Genomic DNA, 21,259 nt, shown 5'->3' with positions numbered 1-21,259 from the left:
TCACTAGTGATTCAATATGTGTGGGACTGCATTGGGGATAAAGGATGTGAGACAACTGGAATCTTGTTCATCACAGAATCTAGTGTGAAGAGCCCTTACAGTCCATCAATTCCACACTCCTCCATTTCCTGATGACGGAAGGAAAAAGGCAGGTCAGGAGAGTGCCACAATAGGACCAATTTAGAATCTGGCCATGTTAGTGGGTAGTGTCCATGTATAAAAAAAGAATTGTTAATACCAAAGGCCCCTGAAAATAAGCCAATATCACAAAGTCTATGCTTTCAAGATACCTTCATTAAATAGCACAATTATAGTGTTTGTTTGGACCATTGTTGCCCTGTTCCTTGTCTTGGTGGACCAAATCCGGGTAAGTCTTCCAGTTCCTGCCCAAGCTCCTCTCTTGTGGTTACTTCTTTTCTTCACACCATGCCTTCCATATTCTCTACTTTATTTCTCTAAAATATGCTTTACAGTCCATTGTTGTTCAGGAGATTATGACATTATTATTATGGATACACATGAAACTTTCTCATTTTTTCATCTGGTATTTGTGAATCCATACCTTTTATGGAACTGTTATATTTATGTTACAACACCCATCAAAATAAATCAGTGTATAAATTCTTCCCTTTAAGACAGGAAACTTGTCACTTAGTAAACTCAACCTCTCACTTGCCAAATTCCAGGAATGTGTGGATTGGGGCAGGAGTATATATCCAGATGCAAAGAAATCATAAAAACAATAATAATGGTTTCCCTTTCTTGCTTAGCAGTTCTTTCAAACATGAGCTATAGATTAAGATAATCCAGTAGAAAACCTGGGCTTAGCATCAGGAGGGATGACATAAGACGACTCTCATCTTTCCAGCCTGCCAGAGTGATGTTGTAATTCTTAGGGACACAGCAAACTTGTTACAAACACATCAATCAGCTATCTGCATCTTGAAGCTCAAAGCTTTATTCTGTTCATTTGACTCAGTGTAAAAGTCATAGATTTAATTTTTTCCCCTAAATAAAGAAAACAAGACAGCCAATAATTAGAACACCTGTCCTGGGAAACAGATGAGTCTTTGCCTTCAGGGATGTGGAGAGTGGAGCCTGACACTGGTAGAAAGTAGCATTTGATCTTAGGCATATCTATCCCAGGAACCTTAGTGATGGAACTGGAAAGAGAGTGAGTGTCTTCAGTTGGAACTGAGAGCTGCACAAGTGTAAGGGCTTCCCATACATTTTCCCTCATCATCATGATTTTTCCTTTTCTCCAGATTGTAATCTCACAAAAGAGCATCGCTGTGGAGATGGGCGCTGCATTGCGGCTGAGTGGGTGTGCGATGGGGACCATGACTGTGTGGACAAGTCTGATGAGGTCAACTGCTGTGAGTTCCCCCAAGATGTCTCCTTTTGCTTGTTCTTCTTTCTTATTTCCCTGTTCAGACTGTACATTGAAATTGAAGTCCATTATGTAAACAGCACTCAGGGAGGATGGCTCTTAAGCCATCGTTCTGATTCTCTCTTCTGCCTGTGAGCAAATCGTTCTGAGGTGTGAGAACAGTAAGCTTATAGCGGTGGCTTCTCCAAGAACAATTCTTTTCCCAGAGACCAAGGAGCCCCCATCCCTTTCTCTGCAAATCATATCTGAGCAGCTCAGCCTCTAAGCATGTTCTCGGTGGCCATTGTGGGAGAACATGGAGGAGTGCCAGAGAGAAGGAGCCTGTTATAATCCTATGGAACACAGACAGTGTGTGAGCGTGATTATCGTTTTATAGCAGGCTATATTTCTAGGTAAATGAGAACTTGTTTGCACATAAATCATGACAAGTATGATTGTTAACCATGTTTTCCCCCCTTGAAAAACATGCTATTCCCTCAGACCACAGAATTGAAAAAAAAAAAGTGAATACTGACAGTTACATGTTGTGATAGTACAACTGACCTGAAATGATTAAAATGATGTATTTCACATATATTAGAACTAAACCTTTAAATCCACCTAGTAGAAAGGGTTGGTACACAGTTTCCCTGTGGTATCTCCATAGATTACAGGCTCTGGGTGGATATCACCATCTGAGGATGCTCAAGGTCCTTATATGAAGAGGCGTGTGTTTAATCTCACTTCTTTTGTACACTTCTAAGTCATCTCTAGTTCACTTAAACTCCACAATACACTGTAAATGCCCTGTGAACAGCTTTTATATTGAATTGTTTAAGAAATAATAATAAGGAAAATACTCGGCGCATGTTAGTTATGAATATATTTGCTTCAATACTTTTGCTTTGTTATTAGCTGAAACTGTACACTCAGAACCCATAGAAGCTGCGTATGAAGTTGAATGTTGACTTGGCTCTGAGGCAAAAGTTAGAGCACAGATCACGTAGTTTATATTTTCACATAAGAAAGGCTGTATAAAAAGTTCCATAAATATGATTCTTGGCCTTCTCTTTCCCTACATAATTTGAAGTATATATGACATACCTACCCCAGTCTTGCCACAAAACACACCCCTCATAAGAGCAGCTTCTATCATTGCCACTGTCACCGAAAAGCACTCAGTTCTTCCTAAGTGCTCTTTCACAATGAAGAGAATTCCTGGGAAGGAGGGAAAACCCTCCAATCCAAAAACTCTTGGAATTAAAAAGAAAAGTAGAGCTACATCCATTTGTGTGTGGGTACAACACATCCTTTGTTGGTGGTGTTCGTTTGTATGAACAGTAAGAAGAATCAGTAAATAAGGTGACCTTTCTCCTGGCCTCTCCTAGCTTGTCACAGCCAGGGCCTGGTGGAATGCAGAAGTGGACAGTGCATCCCTAGCACCTTCCAGTGTGATGGGGACGAAGACTGTAAGGATGGGAGTGACGAGGAGAACTGCAGTGACAGTGAGTGTTTCCAGTGATCCAGTGTCCCCAGCATCCCCAGTGCCCCCAGTGTCCCCAGGATAGTCAGTGTCCCCAGTGTCCTCAGCTTCCCCAGAATCCCCAGTGTCCCCATTGTTCCCAGTGTCCTCAGTGTCCCCATTGTGCCAGTGTCCTAGTGTCCTCAGTGTCCCCAGTGTCCTCAATAGTGTCTCCAGCATCTTCAGTGTCCCCAGTGACATCAGTGTCCTCAGTGTCCCAGTGCCCCCCCTGTCCCCAGTGACCTCAGTGTCCTCAGTGTCCCAGTGCCCCCCCTGTCCCCAGTGACCTCAGTGTTCTCAGTGTCCCAGTGCCCCCCCTGTCCCCAGTGACCTCAGTGTCCTCAGTTTCTCCAGTGTTCGAGGGTCCCAAGTCTCCAGAGTATTCCTGCAGTGGTCAATCTTTCTTTGGGAAAGCAATCCAGAACATTTGGGAGTTTCTTAAGCAGGATTGCTGTACACCCGAGTCCAGATTTTCTAGTCACCTTTTCTGTTGGTCGATACATAATGCCTAAACAGCACAGACCGGAAACTCATTTCCAAGGACACAGGCTCAAGATGAAGCCATGTGCTCAGACTCCGCTGAGCTGTGCTATGGAACCTTCTCTTCATTAGGCTTAATAAGGAGAAAACTTCAGCTTGTAGCATGCAGTTAAATGTGATTAGATTCCAAATAGAAGGAATTGGCTCATGAAATTAAATGTAACTGCATCCTAATTTGGCCTTGCTCAGAGAAGCAGTTTAATGTTTCACATTGCCAAGCAACAGATTTAAATATACTTTAAAGGGGACATAATATCTATGCATGGAACTTAGAAAATAGAAATTAAAACATTTTGGGTCTTAAACGTGATCATCTCTGTATTTTTTGGATTTTTTTTTAATAAAAAAGTTTCCACACTGATTACTTTAAGACCTTATTTCTATGAAAACCTTCTAGCATGGGGCTTGTGGAATATCCCCAACTTAATTGCCCCCCCATGTTGGTTTGTAGATGAGATGCACTGCACAGTGGGATTGCACATGGACGTTACATGCTTCATTCTGAGCTTCAAGCTCTGGGCTACTACTTGCTACTTGGGTGGCTGTAGGTGAGTCACTCTACCTTTCTAGGTCACAGCTTCCACATCAGCTCAGAAGATAATTACTGCTGTGCAGGGCAAGTGCCTGGGAAAAGCTGAATACATATCTCCTGTTGATACACGGCTAATACGGGGTCATTTTTTTTTTCCTGCTGGGAATTCAGTCTAACAAAACAAGTGATGGCGCTCTCTCTTCGCATCAGATGGAGAGTTTATGATCAATCTCCAACCGTGCAGCTCAGGCTGCCAAGAATTCAGAGTGCTGTGCTTCTGTGTGTTGTGCACACTTGGCAAAGAGCTCCTGTCAAAAGCTTATGATGGAGACATACTAGGACATCAAGCTGAAGACTGAGAAGAGAGCTCTCTCGGAAGAGGGGAGCTCAGATGAGCACGGCAGACCCACGGCAGCACATGGCCAATGTCTGGAGATAGGAAGGGGAAGGTGTTTTACACTACATACAGAGCAAAGACCATGGTGTGCCTTCTTCTACAGGTCGTTTCCTGTTGCTTTTCTGCTTAGAGAGTTGTTCTCCCCTTCCTATGACAACTTATCCCATCTGATTGGAACGCTTCCTTGGGCAGCCTAGTCCAAGCCCTAGTGTCCCTCAGTTGTTCTTGATAAACATCTCTGGTAAAGGGCTGTTTGCACAGGCTCATGAGGTCAGGAGTCATCCTTGTTAAACTTGGAGATGCTGCACAGAGCAGGCGTGGCCTTTTGTCTTTCAGCATTCGGTTTCTGGCCACAAAGCAGGCACTTAATATTTGCTGAACTATCGAATACACAACATCCTAAAATGTCATGAAGAGCTTACACTTACGAAAAATGTTTAAGGTTGCCTTGAGGGAGGAAAAAAAACGGTGACATCTTTTATGCAAGGAGACAATATATAACATTTCACCACAAGAGGGGCTGGAGGAGGAGTCCAATACAATATCCATTGACTTAGGATTGTGGATAAGCATGGATTAGGATACATATATGGCTATATATCAGTGGTGCCTTGCAAGATATTCTGGATTTCATATGGCATGTCTGAAAGTAATTGACCATAATATTGGGGAAGAGATGGAAAGAAAATGGGTAGCAATTTATTACTTTATCCACTTAATCTACACATAACCCGGAAATCAACAGCAAACACAGTTTCCTTTCCACATACCTTAGTGAAAAGCAATCGGGGCAAAGGCTTCTGCTGCCACTATTCGTTTGGAAAGAAAAAGCCCCGATGTTAGGTCATCAGAGATCAGTGATACTTTCTAGGGATGCTGGAAGTCTGGGTAGCAGCAGTGAAAGACTGACACTATGATAAAAGGCTTCTACTTGAAGTAGAGCTTTTGCCTTGATGCCCTGTTGGTTATCAGGGAAAGTCTTTTCCTTAAACTGGAGAGATGAGAGGTGGGGCAGATAAGTAAGATGTCATTTACAAACCAGAATGCCAGTATCTTTGTGTGGTCCTCTTGGCCTCACATCACGTGCACTTCATTTTGTTAAGTATAGGTACCTATGTAACAACTGAGTATGGTTTTCCAACTGGAAGCAACCATCTGTTTCTTTCCTTCAGTGTGGTTTGCCGTGGCTTTGTTTTGTACGGAGTTCTTTTGGATACTGGCCTGCACTTAGTTGGTGAGAGGATGAACCCAGAGCAGGCCTTTTCCATATGTGTTCAATATTGGGAGGGAGATTGGAAGGAAATTAAAGCTGTGTCATCCTTCAGCCCCAGAAGACATCATTCTTAGTCCTTCAGACAGAGGGTTGGAGATTGGCAGGTGATGAAAGCTGTTGGGTTTTTCCCCTTCCATAGGTCAGACGCCATGTCCAGAAGGAGAACAGGGATGCCTTGGCAGTTCCTGCGTCGAATCCTGTGCTGGTAGCTCTCTGTGTGACTCAGACAGCAGCCTGAGTAACTGCAGTAAGTACAACAGCTGACACGGGCAATTTCTGTGACAGACAGTACACCCAGCCTCTTTCTACCACATTGCCATAAACTCCTGAAGTTGGAATTGCTCCAAAAGAGCACATACATTGGCCTTTGTTTTTGTCCAAAGGTTGCATGTGGTAGCAGAAAAAGAACCAAAATGGTCTTCATTAACGAAATAAGAAACAAATGTGTGGCTGCGGATGGGCCATCCATCCGCATTGCTTAATGTCATTACCACCACTTTCTCCTCATCATCAGTTCCTATAAATTATTTTCGTGGAGCCATCTGCAGGCAGATGTTATCTTCCTTCTTTTATTTTCTAGTTTTTTATTTTTATTAAAAGCACAGCTTCCAGACTAGAGACTTCATCCAAGAAGCAACTAGGAGATTCATCCCAACCGTCACATAAAATTTGGTCATTTTATGCTTCTGATAGATGCATCCTCACTGTTCCAAACACGTTGGTGGACAATTAAGGTCTGGGAATCATTGCATTAATTTGTGTCATTGACAGTGTGGTGGCTGCAATGGTGAAAGCAGGTGGCTGTCTCTAAATTACTTTCCAGTAGATTAGCTGAGGGGAGACAGAATGGCCACGAGTGAAGAATGGCAAATAAACTCCTGTGGGAAATTTTAACTGAACTAGAAAATTTCCAAAGACTGATTTTTTTTTTTAATGATTTGTTCCTCCCAGATTCAGTTATTATATCACTTCTCTCACTTGGAGTAATTAATTGTTTCCTCCATCCTCAGTTTTGGATTAAGAATTACTTCATATTACATATCCTCTCCATCAAGGCCTTGGGAAGCTTTAAGTCTAATAGACTAAGGGAGGCATGGACTTCCAGTGGCCTTGTAACATTTGAGGTGAATTATATCCCAGGATATAAATGATCCTTTTCATACAGCAAACACTGGAAGATCTTATCTTCTGGGCATTTAAAACTGGCTTAGGTGTTGGTCCTTCCATTATTGGAAGCAGCTTCTATACCTGACTTGTAGACATCTCTCAAGGAGCCTCTGGGTGTATGTGTGCCTGATTCTCTACCTAGATGGATAGGTAGCCTATCCCTTTGTAAGTCTGTTCCTATAGACGGGAATGTGATTATTTTACAGTGCTTAACATTATTAGCATCAATAGTGCTTAGCTTCTTGACCACCCCCCCTCTACGTGATGTTTGCTTCTTTCAGTTGGAATTCGCAAAGAGAGAACAGGGAATAATAGATAGGAAGTTATTCAAGGAACAATTGCTCATTTCTTCCTTTTTTTTTTTTCGTAACAGGGTTTCACTATGTATCTCCAACTAGGCTGGAACTCTCTATGTAGACCTGGCTGGCCTTGAACTCTTAGATATCTGCTGGGTTTTGCCTCCTGAGTCCTTGGGTTAAAGGCATGTGCCAACCACATTTCTTTCTCTTCTTCAATGCAAAATTAACTAGAATATAGAGGGACAATAAACAAATAGGCACATAGACAGGGAATATATTAGTAAAGCTGATTGCTTAGCACACGTGACCAGTACTGTGTCTGGTTTGATGCCCTGGATGCTGTGAGCGAAGAAAGTTGATATCCATTGGACAGAGCCATCCACTCCTTGGATTCTAGCCTCTGGAGACACTAATTCTTACCATCTCACAAAAAAATTACCCCATTTTTCAGTGCTTTCTGAAGATGCATTGAGTAGGATTCAGGCCTCAGGATATCTTCTATGTCCTCAGTGACTCCTGTGTGAAGTCATGGTTGATGGTGACAGCCATAGTGGTCTGCTGTGACTCGGCTACACGAGTGTGTGTCTCTGCCGACACTGGATGTAGGCAGTTTTTATATGTATTTATAATTTCTATTTTCACTAGAGTGGTGGTTCTCAACCTTCCTAATGCTGTGACCCTCTAATACAGCTCCTCATGTTGTAGCAACCCAACCATAAAATTATTTTTATTGCTACTTGATAACTACAATTTTGTTGGAGTTATGGGTTGGAATATAAATATCTGAGTTTTCTGATGGTCTCAGGGGACCCCTGTGAATGGATCATTCAATCCCCAAAGGGGTTGGGCCCACTGCTAGGAGAACCACTAGTCTAGTGAAAGTCCATGGTTTACTTTCCATTACAAACCAAAACCTCACATTTACACCTCTGTGAATGAGACAATGTACTGACATGCTTATGGCATCACAAGAAGAGCTTTGAATACCCTGCACTATTCTGTCCAGTGCCTCCCTGGCATCATGACATCTCCACGCCTTGCCGGGAGCAAATTTCAGACATAGCCTTGCATTGGGGGTAGAGGTAGAGATGATGTTCTTATGGCACAGGGAAACCAATCCATCACCTTTCTCTCATAGGAGACAGCACAGGCAACTGGGGGAAGCATCTGGAAAGAATCATTCCCACAGTTCCTCTTTCTACTCACATCCATCAAGACCCTATGAAGCCTGGTGTGGCTGTCGGGCCCCTTTGGTGTTTTCCTGTGTTCCCAGTGTTCTGTTTGCCTTTACTTCAACATGGCGCCTCACCTGTTTCTAAAGCTCCTATTGAACAGCAAGGAAGAAGAAGGGGTGAATAACTTTGCCCTAGTTATAACTTCCTTCTCACCTAAAACTTCCTGTCTGATTTTTACCAGCTTCAGTTAGAAGAAACAAATAGTATTGGGGCCATGATGAAAAAGCCAAACATCAAAATGGTTAAAGATTTCAGCTCCTGGTAGAAAACGGCAGATAGGGGAATGCTGTCTTTCTCCAAGTATCCCCACCTGCTGAGTAAGGAGTAGATGATTACTTGACACATTAGTACTGGGTGGCAATTGATGAATCAAGGCATGGGACACCTACAGCTGTTGATATTACAGTAAGGAAGCATCAAATATCATGTGACTGCTGAGGAGAAAACACAGCAGCTGTCTTCAGTCCTGCCAAGCCCACAGGGCCTAGGCAGTCTAGGCAACCCTCCTGATTCTGCTGCTGAAGTTCAGGAAGTAGGAAAGTTCACAGACTGTTATAAATAATAATGATAGGGAGGGACTCAGAGCTTTCAGCAGAGTGTCTGGTTGGCATGACTAAATGTTGAAAATGCCACCTTTTCCTGTAAATGCTTATCATTTAGAACCTAGTTCCCAGTGACTTCGCAGCTCTGTAACATGTATAGTTCACAGTCCCGCTTTCACTCTTGTTGCAGACTTTGAAAATGAGATGCCATTGACAGAACACCAGGCTTTTAAAAAGTCATTACAGTCATTTATTCAACCTGATCTACAGGACCCTGATCTATCTGCACCTGTACAGAATGTTTGCAGGCTGGACCAATCAGTCTACGCTAAGCATCCTCAAATTTGTGACGTGATCGCCCTCTAGTGACTATTTCATACTCAGCTCCATCCATGTTCATGCTTAAGCTATAAAAGCTTACTGGTCAAAGCCACTGAATTTGGATTGCATGAGTATCTAAGAGTCTAACTAGTTCAGCAATGTCTTTTAAGAGAAAAAAAAACCATAAGATCCAATCCTTACCTCACTCAATAAAGATCTTTAGGATAATGCATGCTCATTATGTAATCTTCCCATCACCCTTGGCAGTGAAACTGAAAGTTACACTTTGACAAATAGGAAGTGATTTGTTCTCCATATGTCAGAACAGAGAGAAATTATCTATATGGTACTATCTGTTCACCACCTAATAGAAACACATTGGTAAAAAGTTAAGCCATGGTTAGTATGGTAAAGGAAGAAAGGGAAAGAAAAGATGTGTAAGAAAAAGGATTGCTTGTGGCATCTGTGTGAATAACTCCATTTTATAAAATTGTAAGTGTATCAAGAGAAGAAGAAAAAGGCCTCTTTTTCTCCTCATCTCTGGAATTGAAGGTGCTTGTGACAAGCAAAAAAGCCTGTAGCAAAAGTGACAGGGAGAATAGTGGGAATGGTCCGATTCTTTATTTGTATCATACCATTTTTCAGACAAAGAAGAATTATTTGAATAATTGTTCATAATAAGGTCTGATTCTTCATTGGCAAAGGCAAAGACAGCTCTCTAGAAATGACTGTGTGCATGAGTGTGAGTAGGGAAAGCCATGGGGGGGGGGGGCGTTAAATTCTTCTAAAGACTCTGGGAGAGGCAGAGAGAAAAAAGTATGGGAGATAATGAACTGCTTATGGAGTTTTATATTATTCCTATAAAAGAAAATCTTTTAAGAATCTGAACACAAAATTTGAAAGTTCCCATGGTTTTACTCTGAGCAGATATAATAAGTTACAATTAATTAAGTGGCTTAAACAGTAGACATTTATATGTCACAGTCCTGGAGTCTAGAAGCTTGAGGTCAAGGATGCCAGCATAGTCCAGCTATGGACCTTTCTCAACCACACAAAGCCAACTTCTTTTTGTATCTGATATGCTAGGATGAGAGAGGGAGATTTCTCTGAGGTCCTGTGTGGAGGGACAATGACCTAATTCCCAACAACTGCTCTCATGACCTAGTCACCTCTTGAGGACCCTATCCCCTAATACCATTACACAGTGTGGGAGGAGCTAAGCTTATTACTCTGAGAGAATACAAAGGGTCCTTCACACTCTTTCTTCATAAATACAGGAGACAACAAGGACCAAACTCTTGCCTTCTCTGCCTTCTTGTCTTTTCACCTGGTATGATGTCAGTTCCCTGGTGTCCTAGCTCCCCCTAGAAACAGAAATTCAGAGCATATTTTGTCGATGACATTTTAATCTGGTCGGTTCCTTATGAATATTGTATCTATGAAGCTCTCCTCATCCCCAGATTAGTAAGTGTCCCGAGGCTTATTTCATCCCAGTCCATATTACTTATCTATTTGTATCATACCACTTTTCAGACAAGCAAGAATCACTTGAATAATTGCTCGTAATAAGGCATGGAATCTTCATTGTGCTTAGGTCAATTTTATAACACATGTCTGATTAACTCTATAACTTGGGGTCCATAGTGTATTAACTGGGATCACCAAGGGGACAGACACTCTCTACTGCCTTCTCTCAAGCCTGCCCAAACTCACCTGTTCTCGGAGGCTTGGATTACTCTGGGTTGTTTTATGCTGACCCTTTGAGCTCCCAGCATTTGGATTAAGCCACTGTGTTAGTTAATCCAGACTACAATGGCAGAGTTCCATAGGCTGCAAGGGATAGATAACAAACATGTGTGCCTCCCAGTTCAAGAGGCTGGAAGCCTGTAATCAACGTCCTGGGATTTGATCTCAAGGGAGGGCTTGCTCACTGCATGGTTTGCCAAGAGCTGCAGTCTTGCTGTGTCTTTATATGATGGTAAAATCAAGACCACTTGCGTTAAGGATGCCAATTCTTTTTTTTTTTTTTTCTTTTTTTTACAGATTTCCAGGGTTATTTCTTTTTTTTTTTTTTGGTAGGGATTTTCCTCATTTACATTTCCAATGCTATCCCAAAAGTCCCCCATACCCACCCCCCACTCCCCTACCCACCCACTCCCCTACCCACCCACTCCCACTTCTTGGCACTGGCGTTCCCCTGTACTGGGGCATATAAAGTTTGCAAGTCCAATGGGCCTCTCTTTCCAGTGATGGCTGACTAGGCCATCTTTTGATACATATGCAGCTAGAGTCAAGAGCTCCGGGGTACTGGTTAGCTCATATTGTTGTTCCACCTATAGGGCTGCAGTTCCCTTTAGTTTCTTGGGTGCTTTCTCTAGCTCCTCCATTGGGGGCCCTGTGATCCATTCAATAGCTGACTGTGAGCATCCACTTCTGTGTTTGCTAGGCCCCAGCATAGTCTCACAAGAGACAGCTATATCTGGGTCCTTTCAGCAATATCTTGCTAGTGTATGCAATGGTGTCAGCGTTTGGAAGCTGATCATGGGATGGATCCCTGGATATGGCAATCACTAGATGGTCCATCCTTTCGTCACAGCTCCAAATTTTGTCTCTGTAACTCCTTCCATGGGTGTTTTGTTCCCAATTCTAAGAAGGGGCAAAGTGTCCACACTTTGGTCTTCGTTCTTCTTGAGTTTCATGCATTTAGCAAATTGTATCTTATATCTTGGTTATCCTAAGTTTCTGGGCTAATATCCACTTATCAGTGAGTACATATTCTGTGAGTTCCTTTGTGATTGGGTTACCTCACTCAGGATGATGCCCTCCAGGTCCATACATTTGCCTAGGAATTTCATAAATTCATTCTTTTTAATAGCTGAGTAGTACTCCATTGTGTAAATGTACCACATTTTCTGTAACCATTCCTCTGTTGAGGAGCATCTGGGTTCTTTCCAGCTTCTGGCTATTATAAATAAGGCTGCTATGAACATAGTGGAGCATGTGTCCTTCTTACCGGTTGGGACATCTTCTGGATATATGCCCAGGAGAGGTGTTGCTGGATCCTCCGGTAGTACTATGTCCAATTTTCTGAGGAACCGCCACACTGATTTCCAGAGTGGTTGTACAAGTTTGCACTCCCACCAACAATGGAGGAGTGTTCCTCTTTCTCCACATCCTCGCCAGCATCTGCTGTCACCTGAATTTTTGATCTTAGCCATTCTGACTGGTGTGAGGTGGAATCTTAGGGTTGTTTTGATTTGCATTTCCCTGATGATTAAGGATGTTGAACATTTTTTCAGTTGTTTCTCTGCCATTTGGTATTCCTCAGGTGAGAATTCTTTGTTCAGTTCTGAGCCCCATTTTTTAATGGGGTTACTTGATTTTCTGGAGTCCACCTTCTTGAGTTCTTTATATATATTGGATATTAGTCCCCTATCCGATTTGGGATAGGTAAAGATCCTTTCCCAATCTGTTGGTGGTCTTTTTGTCTTATTGACGGTGTCTTTTGCCTTGCAGAAGCTTTGAAGTTTTATGAGGTCCCATTTATTGATTCTTGATCTTACAGCACAAGCCATTGCTGTTCTATTCAGGAATTTTCCCCCTGTACCCATATCTTCGAGGCTTTTCCCTACTTTCTCCTCTATAAGTTTCAGTGTCTCTGGTTTTATGTGGAGTTCCTTAATCCACTTAGATTTGACCTTAGTACAAGGAGATAGAAATGGATCAATTCGCAATCTTCTACATGATAACAGCCAGTTGTGCCAGCACCATTTGTTGAAAATGCTGTCTTTTTTCCACTGGATGGTTTTAGCTCCCTTGTCAAAGATCAGGTGACCATAGGTATGTGGGTTCATTTCTGGGTCTTCAATTCTATTCCATTGGTCTACTTGTCTGTCACTATACCAGTACCATGCAGTTTTTATCACAATTGCTCTGTAGTACAGCTTTAGGTCAGTGTATTGGCTAGTTTTGTGTCAACTTGACACAGCTGGAGTTATCACAGAGAAAGGAGCTTCAGTTGAGGAAATGCCTCCATGAGATCCAACTGTAAGGCATTTTCTCAATTAGTGATCAAGGGGGCAAGGCCCCTTGTGGGTGGGACCATCTCTGGGCTGGTTGTCTTGGGTTCTATAAGAAAGCAGGCTATGCAAGCCAGTAAAGAACATCCCTCCATGGCCTCTGCATCAGCTCCTGCTTTCTGACCTGCTTGAGTTCCAGTCCTGCATCCTTTGGTGATCAACAGCAGTATGGAAATGTAAGCCGAATAAACCCTTTCCTCCCCAACTTGCTTCTTGGTCATGATGTTTGTGCAGGAATAGAAACCCTGACTAAGACAAATTGGTACCAGCAGAGTGGGGTATTCCTGTGACAATCTGACCATGTTTTGGGGAGGACTGTGGAAGGACTTTGGAACTTTGGGCTTGAAGATCCATCCATTGTTAAGAGCTCTGTCAGATGTCGTGTAGGAGCTTGGAAGATAATGTTGAGAACACCACAGAAGATGGAGCTCTGGTTTGTGAAATTTCAGAGGGAAAATTAAAGACTCTTTTCAGGGCCATTGCTGTTTTGATTGTGAAGATTCTGTAGTTCTGGTTAGCTGGGGCTGAAGAATCAGCTGTGATTAACAAGATACCAGAACTACTAAAGCAAAAAGTTTGCATTACTGGGACTATTGATGCTGGTTAGCTGGAGCTAAGAAATTAGCGGTGATTAAGAAGAGACCAGCATCATTGAGGTGACATCTTCTGGGAAGTGTTTTCTGAGAGCACAGTTGCTGCGTTCCAGATATAGCCAAAGTTGTACCTTGTGCTCTGGCTGGACTTGGTAACGTGTAAGGGTCACCCAGGTGGTACTGGTTTTGAAGGCATGAAGGAATTGAGCAGAGCAGCTGAGGCTTGGCACTGTGAGAGGCCATGGAAGGCCATTGGTGAAAGTGCAGCCTCAGTTGCAATTGATGGCCCAGGACTGAAGGGGTCATGCAGTGTTTTGGAGATGCCAGTACCATGAGATGACCACCAAGAGCAGCAGCAGCAGTGGAGTAGAGGCATCTGGAGCCTAGAGGATGACGCGTGTGCTACAAAGGGCATGGCTGGAGAAGTGACCCAAGCCCTTGGAGGAGCCCAGAAGATCGTGAGTTGGATCCCAGACATTGGACGGTTGGAGATTGATTTTTGCTTTTGATTGTGACTGTGCCCTGATATTTTCCCTCTTGAAGGAAGAAACTGTTTTAGTGATGCCCACAGTTAAGAGACTTTTAATTTAAAAAGACTTTGGATTTTTAAAAGAGATGGATATTTTAAAGAGATTGAAATTTTAAGAATATGTAAAGACTGTGGGACATTTAAAGTTATTTAGACCTTGGGGATGAATAAGAATGTAAGGGTTGAGGCTTACTAGTGATGTGTTTGTGTGTCAAGTTGACAAGGGGTCAGTTGTATTGGCTAGTTTTGTGTCAACTTGACACAGCTGGAGTTATCACAGAGAAAGGAGCTTCAGTTGAGGAAATGCCTCCATGAGATCCAACTGTAAGGCATTTTCTCAATTAGTGATCAAGGGGGCAAGGCCCCTTGTGGGTGGGACCATCTCTGGGCTGGTTGTCTTGGGTTCTATAAGAAAGCAGGCTATGCAAGCCAGTAAAGAACATCCCTCCATGGCCTCTGCATCAGCTCCTGCTTTCTGACCTGCTTGAGTTCCAGTCCTGCATCCTTTGGTGATCAACAGCAGTATGGAAATGTAAGCCGAATAAACCCTTTCCTCCCCAACTTGCTTCTTGGTCATGATGTTTGTGCAGGAATAGAAACCCTGACTAAGACAGTCAGGCATGGTGATTCCACCAGAGGTTCTTTTATCCTTGAGAAGAGTTTTTGCTATCCTAGGTTTTTTGTTATTCCAGATTAATCTGCTGATTGCCCTTTCTAATTCGTTGAAGAATTGAGTTGGAATTTTGATGGGGATTGCATTGAATCTGTAGATTGCTTTTGGCAAGATAGCCATTTTTACTATATTGATCCTGCTAATCCATGAGCATGGGAGATCTTTCCATCTTCTGAGATATTCTTTAATTTCTTTCTTCAGAGACATGAAATTCTTATCATACTGATCTTTCACTTCCTTAGTTAGAGTCATGCCAGGGCATAATGAACAGATAGATGCCTTACAGAGGAAGTTGGAGACAGCCTATGATGTGCACTTAGTTCCAGAAGCACATGGCACCTGGAGGCATGGCCCATTTGAGTGAATGATATCAGGGAAAGAAGAGGGAAGAGCAAACAGGCTGCGTGAAGACAGATCCTTCTGAAAATACTGATGTTTCATGGCTTACAGAACGCACCACAGCAATGATGTCATAGTCACAGGCTAGGGAACTTTTTAGGCTGTTGTTGAAGAGTAAAGTAGCCCTAGACTGCAAGGTAACATGTTTCCATTTTATCCTCATTAGCGAGAAGCATCCAGCAGATCATAGCCTCCTCTGACGCTGACATATTATAGCCTTATCTTTAAATCCATTGGTCAGTATGAGAGCATAGGCTCGGGAATTGTCTAATTGCTCATTTAATTAACCTCATTGATTTTTTTAAATGTCTGTTGAAGATAATGAGGCCTATGCTATTTTAAAAGCAATGAATAAATCAGAAGAAAAAAAGGGAACTGAACAAAAGCATGATAAAAAGTCATTTTCAGATAAAGTTGAATTAACTTTTTAAAGATGAAGAAGGGTTTTCTAAAATGTGTGTGCTGGCCGCGCCACACACGGATATGAACACAGGTTTGTCACAGCTTCGAATCCCAGCAACCACATGGTGGCTCACAACCATCTGTAAAGGGATCTGATGCTCTCTTCTGGTGTGAACGAAGACAGCTACGGTGTACTCATATAAAATAAAAATAAATAAATCTTTGAAAAAATTAATCATTCTAATGCAGTACAATTTGAACATATACTAATTTGGTACATGTTAAATAAAGAAAAGTGGAAAATATTGTCTTTATTTCCTGCAATTAGACCAGTTTGTTTCTATACCAGCTGAAAACTTGGTATATACAGTAAAAAACATGGTAACTCATAATAGACGGTAGCCTGAGACTTGAGCCAAGGGCATTCTGTGTTTCATGCAGGGTGTGTTGCCACCACATGGGATGTGATGGGCTGTGTACCACAGAATGCCTGTGTCATGTGTTCAAGGCTGCAGTGATGCAACACTTGCAAGTATCAGAGACATCTCTGATTCACTACACACCTTCACCGTTGTATGCTCAGATGCCGTTGAGTCTTGTCAATTATTTTCCAAGCCACATGCCTGATTGTGTAACCAGGACCCAGCGTTTTAGAAGCTGTGATCTAAATTGAATAGATTTTGAGAGTGGGAAGCTTAAAGAGGCTGTTTCTAATATTCAGATTTGTATGTGGTTTTTTCATTGTTGTTGTTGTTGTTAGGTCAATGTGAGCCCATCACTTTGGAACTCTGCATGAATTTGCCCTACAACCATACACATTATCCAAATTACCTTGGCCACAGAACTCAAAAGGAAGCGTCCATCAGCTGGGAGTCATCCCTTTTCCCTGCCCTTGTACAAACCAACTGTTACAAATACCTCATGTTTTTCGCTTGCACCATTTTGGTTCCAAAGTGTGATGTGAATACAGGACAACGCATCCCGCCTTGCAGGTAAGAGTGGGCTCCGAACCAGGCATCCTCATGCTACCTCAGGAAGAACCAAAAGAGCACGGAGCTGAATTTACACAGATAAAGACTGCTAAGGAGTCTGAAAGTTAATAAATTCCAAAAGTATGGAAGTAGGAATAAAATGAGTGCTTGAGAAAGAATTCATTGTTCAAGCACCAGATGTGGAAGGCACGAATTTCCTTCCATCACAGGCCATGTGCTTTTACCTGTGTTCCACGTTGGTGGGTCGCAATGTACCCTTTGGAATATAAGTTAGGGGTGGCATGCTATTCAGCAGTAGTGCATCCTTTAGAATGTGTGAGGCCCTGGATTGGACCACTAGCACCCCAAACCAAAGCAAGGCAAAGGAAAGAGAGCAAGCAAGGCATTGAGGAAGGGCTATGTCTGCCATTGTGTCTGGAAACACTGATGTGTTTGTTTTTGGACATTAATTAAATGTGCTCTTCGCCAGTGTGGTAAAGATGCTGTACTCTGATAGTGCTTATAGGTTAATGTGACTACACAGGGAGACAGGATAGCTGTCCACAGTGGGACAGCCATGCACATCATGACATTTTTCTGCCTGTCTGAAGCAAAGGAAGACATCTCAGGAACAGAGCTTGAGCCTTAAATCTGAGCAATATCCCGAGGGCCAGAGCCATAGCTGGGAAGTTAATTGCCAGCTTCAGGTCTTTTCTAGCTGTTTTGTGATCTTGAGACAAATCACTCAGTCTCCTTGAACCTCCAGTCCTTTGACTGGTGAAACAAACAAAAATTTTGTTTGTTGAGTTTTGTTGTAGCAAGAGTTCAAGAAAGGCTTGTGGATTTAAATAAATCCCAGGGCCCTTGAATTGACTGCACACTCTACTGTAACTGACATAGCACATGGCTCAAATGTGGCAGCTGTGTCACCTTCTGAGCCACATGTAAGAGGCTATAGTCAGAGAATGTGCATATCTGAGATGACTGTCCCAGAAGTCACTGTCTCTACCATCTGCAATGCTGTCTTGAAACTAAGGCTATGCAGATGTGCTTGCCTGAATGTGAGTGGTAACTATAGAAACCATATGTTGGGATCAGAAGTCACAAGAGCTTTAAGAAGTAATAATACCAATATAGGGGACAGATGGGAAGACAATAAATTTAGGGCTATATATCAAGTGGATGATGAAGTTGGGATGTCTCTGGAGTCAGGGCAGGAAACAATAAGATTTCAGAATGACTTGGGCAGCTGAACAAGTCATACAAGATGAGGAGAGTAAAGTTTAGTGTTTTCTTGGGCTAAAGTAATTCTGAAAGTTTTATTGCATGCCATTTGAGATATTGTTGGAGTATCTAATGATTTCATATTGAAATCATTTGTGAATCTTATTCTAATTTTGCTAAGCCAGGTCGATGATGGTAGTGAATTGCTACTTTAAATAGGACTTCCCCAACTGTGTTTGGTTTTCTTTTTATATCTACATAAAATTCCCTCAATGCATCAATTTAATGTTGTTATAAATTTATTTATTTATTTATTTATTTATTTATTTATTTAGATTTTTTTCAAGACAGGGTTTCTCTGTATAGCCCTGACTGTCCTGGAACTCACGCTATAGACCAGGCTGGCCTCGAACTCAGAAATCCACCTGCCTCTGCCTCTGCCTCCCAAGTGCTGGGATTAAACACATGCACCATCACTGCCCGGCCAGTTATAAATGTATATCTCATTAAATCTCATAGTTTAAGTTTTATAACCTAAAAGGGCTAGATTACAAATAGTTCTGAGATGCTATTGAGCAAACATGTTGATAAACTTCTTTTGGTGACATTAATTCTGTTTCTTAGCTATAATAATATGTCATTCAATTTCAGTGCCAGCAACAGGAACATTCTGATATTTAGGCATAAAGATATTTTATTGTAACATACTAATATGTTCCAAAGCTTATGGATTAATGCATAGCTGTTTCTACTGAGTTTATCAACCTTAACATTTAATTTTTAAGTTGCACATCTGAAGATAGGCAGTCTTACTGAGCCTCCCAATGTGGGAAAAACTTGAGGATTATCATGTCTCATGTTCAAAATCCCCTTTGCACCATCATAGCAAGTGCCTACCATGGAGGGCCACACAGATCTTGACAAGAGCTTCTTTAAACTTTTGGTGGTGCTATTAGTATTATTTCCATTTTATAGTAAGATTCCAAAGTAATGGAGCAAATGGTTACCTCAAGATGAAAGCTATGGCTGAGCCCTATATCTGTTGCACATCCACAACAAAACTCTAATGCAGCAGATTGTGCCTGAAAAATATTGAACTTACCTTTTTTTTTTTCAAGCTGAATATGAGAATGGCCCACGTTCATCTTTGTTGAAAACTCCAAACCTAACCTAGAAACTGAGTTTTATCTTTAGAATAAACAAATAAGCAGTATTGATGGCAGTGGAAGAGTAGGGAAACAGAGGCAGAGCCCCAGATCAGCTAGCATAACATGTGACACCCCCCCCCCCCCGCTTCCGTTATTCATCAGAGGACACTCAGCTGAAGTCTCTCGTCCATGGTAACAGACTACGGGGAATGCTGGACATTCCTCTGCTTAGAACCAGAGGCTAGAGAATGTTTACCTAAAAGACAGGAAAGTAGAAAGCCAAAGGGAAGGAGATCTGAGCTTAGAGAGTATTTAATTTTTTGTCTGCAGTAGTCTATCGTCGTGAAGGCAGCTGGGCCGGCCCTCTTTGTCGAGATATTGCTAGTTTGGGTTTCCTAAGGGACAGTTATGTATATGTACGTGCCTATATGCTTCTACACAGTTCCTTACACATACATTCCCACATAGAATTTAAACCCAAATGCATTCTGAGCATACATTTCTCATGGAGCTACATGACTTCTGACACATTCTCTTTCTGCTCATAGACTCCTGTGTGAGCACTCCAAAGAGCGCTGTGAGTCTGTTCTGGGAATCGTTGGCCTGCAGTGGCCTGAAGACACCGACTGCAATCAATTTCCAGAGGAAAGTTCAGACAATCAAACTTGCCTCCTGCCCAATGAAGATGTGGAAGGTTAATGTCCCAGTTTATCCCAGTAGGGCATCTGACATGGATATATGCCACAGCCACTTTTTGCAGTCTCTGAGTTAGTTAGAGCTGTTGTTGGTTTTCTATTTAGTTGTCAATTAGGCTGTGTAGGTGAGTCCAGCTAAAAACTACCTGATTGCTCTAGAAGGTGCTGGCACGTATTGGTTCGATGCTGTCATTACTATTATGTGTAAAATAATTTTAAGCAATAAAAATGCACTCAGAGGTGAGCTTAGTCGTCTAGGTATGACTAAGCTTACATAAAGAGGTTCCCTCTTTATGCGTGCTCCACTGGTTAGTCGTGGATGTCGTTTGGCTGAGGGGCTGGGAAGCTAATGACAAACACCAACTCTTGTTTTTTCCAAGTGAGAAGACCGTGGGTTATTAACAGAAGGGTTATTGATAGGAAAGTAGACTTGGGGACCAGTCCATCAAATGAAAGACTAGAACCTCTGGAAAATTAAGATCATGGATTGCATGAGAGATTTCAGGCGCAGGCTGTTGTTTGGTGTTTATTTAGAAAGGTAATTAGTTATTGTAAGGCACAGGTGCTAGGTACTGATCTGAAGTGATAGTACCAAGAAAGATGGAGATTTGCAGAGAGAAGAAAGTTATGTGAACTTGAGGTGTTTTGGCTGTGAGGAGACCTGTTCTTTCTTTAGTACTTGCCCATATGTGACACCCCAAATGGAAGCATGGGGGTAGGTTGACCTCTTTGCAATTCTGTCCACTGAGAGAAGCATCGCTTTTTTGACAGAATGCTCTCCGAGTCACTTCAAATGCCGCTCGGGACGATGCGTTCTGGGCTCCAGGAGATGTGACGGCCAGGCTGACTGTGACGACGACAGTGACGAGGAGAACTGTGGTATGTATGTGAGGCAGCATTGTCTTTAATTTGAGTAGTAACCGCCAAGAATAAGGACTGTGTTGGAATAAGTAAACTGTTTGCTTATTCTAGGAAGCGGCATCTGATCTAAAGGTAATGCATTTACTTCTGAAGGCAGCAGACCATAAGGCGTGGCTTGATAGGACTTCTCTCTGAAATTACACTTTAATTTATAATAAAATTACATTTCAGCTTATAGCCTTAAGTATATAACTAGGAAAAGGAAAAAGGAACAGTTCATAAATGTGAGGAACCATTTTTGTTATTAAATTGAAAAGCAGTTGTTATCTGGTTTATGGGAAGAATACCAATGTCTTGGCATAGCCTTCCTCTGCCACTAATCAGGCATCTCCATCCATGAAGATGGTTCAGACAACAGCGCTCACACTTAATTAAGATTCATTTTCATGCCCCTCTCACTTTACCTCTGTTGAAAAGGATAAAACTCT

The 21,259-nt window shown here is 42.1% G+C and overlaps 1 protein-coding gene across 4 annotated transcripts in view; it reads left to right on the top strand.

Annotated features, from left to right (window-relative positions):
• Positions 1 to 21,259, top strand: part of Corin (corin, serine peptidase) — a 204,593-nt gene that overhangs the window by 144,791 nt on the left and 38,543 nt on the right. For all 4 annotated transcript variants that reach the window (XM_011240755.1, XM_030254695.1, NM_001122756.1 and 1 more), the window contains 6 exons: positions 1,266 to 1,376; positions 2,758 to 2,874; positions 5,773 to 5,880; positions 16,633 to 16,864; positions 19,764 to 19,909; positions 20,682 to 20,789. In XM_011240755.1, the coding sequence (XP_011239057.1) occupies positions 1,266 to 1,376; positions 2,758 to 2,874; positions 5,773 to 5,880; positions 16,633 to 16,864; positions 19,764 to 19,909; positions 20,682 to 20,789 (822 nt within the window). The remainder of the gene's footprint in view (positions 1 to 1,265; positions 1,377 to 2,757; positions 2,875 to 5,772; positions 5,881 to 16,632; positions 16,865 to 19,763; positions 19,910 to 20,681; positions 20,790 to 21,259) is intronic.

Source organism: Mus musculus, chromosome 5 (genome assembly GCF_000001635.26).
Source record: "Mus musculus strain C57BL/6J chromosome 5, GRCm38.p6 C57BL/6J".
Classification (NCBI taxonomy): domain Eukaryota; kingdom Metazoa; phylum Chordata; class Mammalia; order Rodentia; family Muridae; genus Mus; species Mus musculus.
This window is presented reverse-complemented; position numbering and strand designations above follow the sequence as displayed.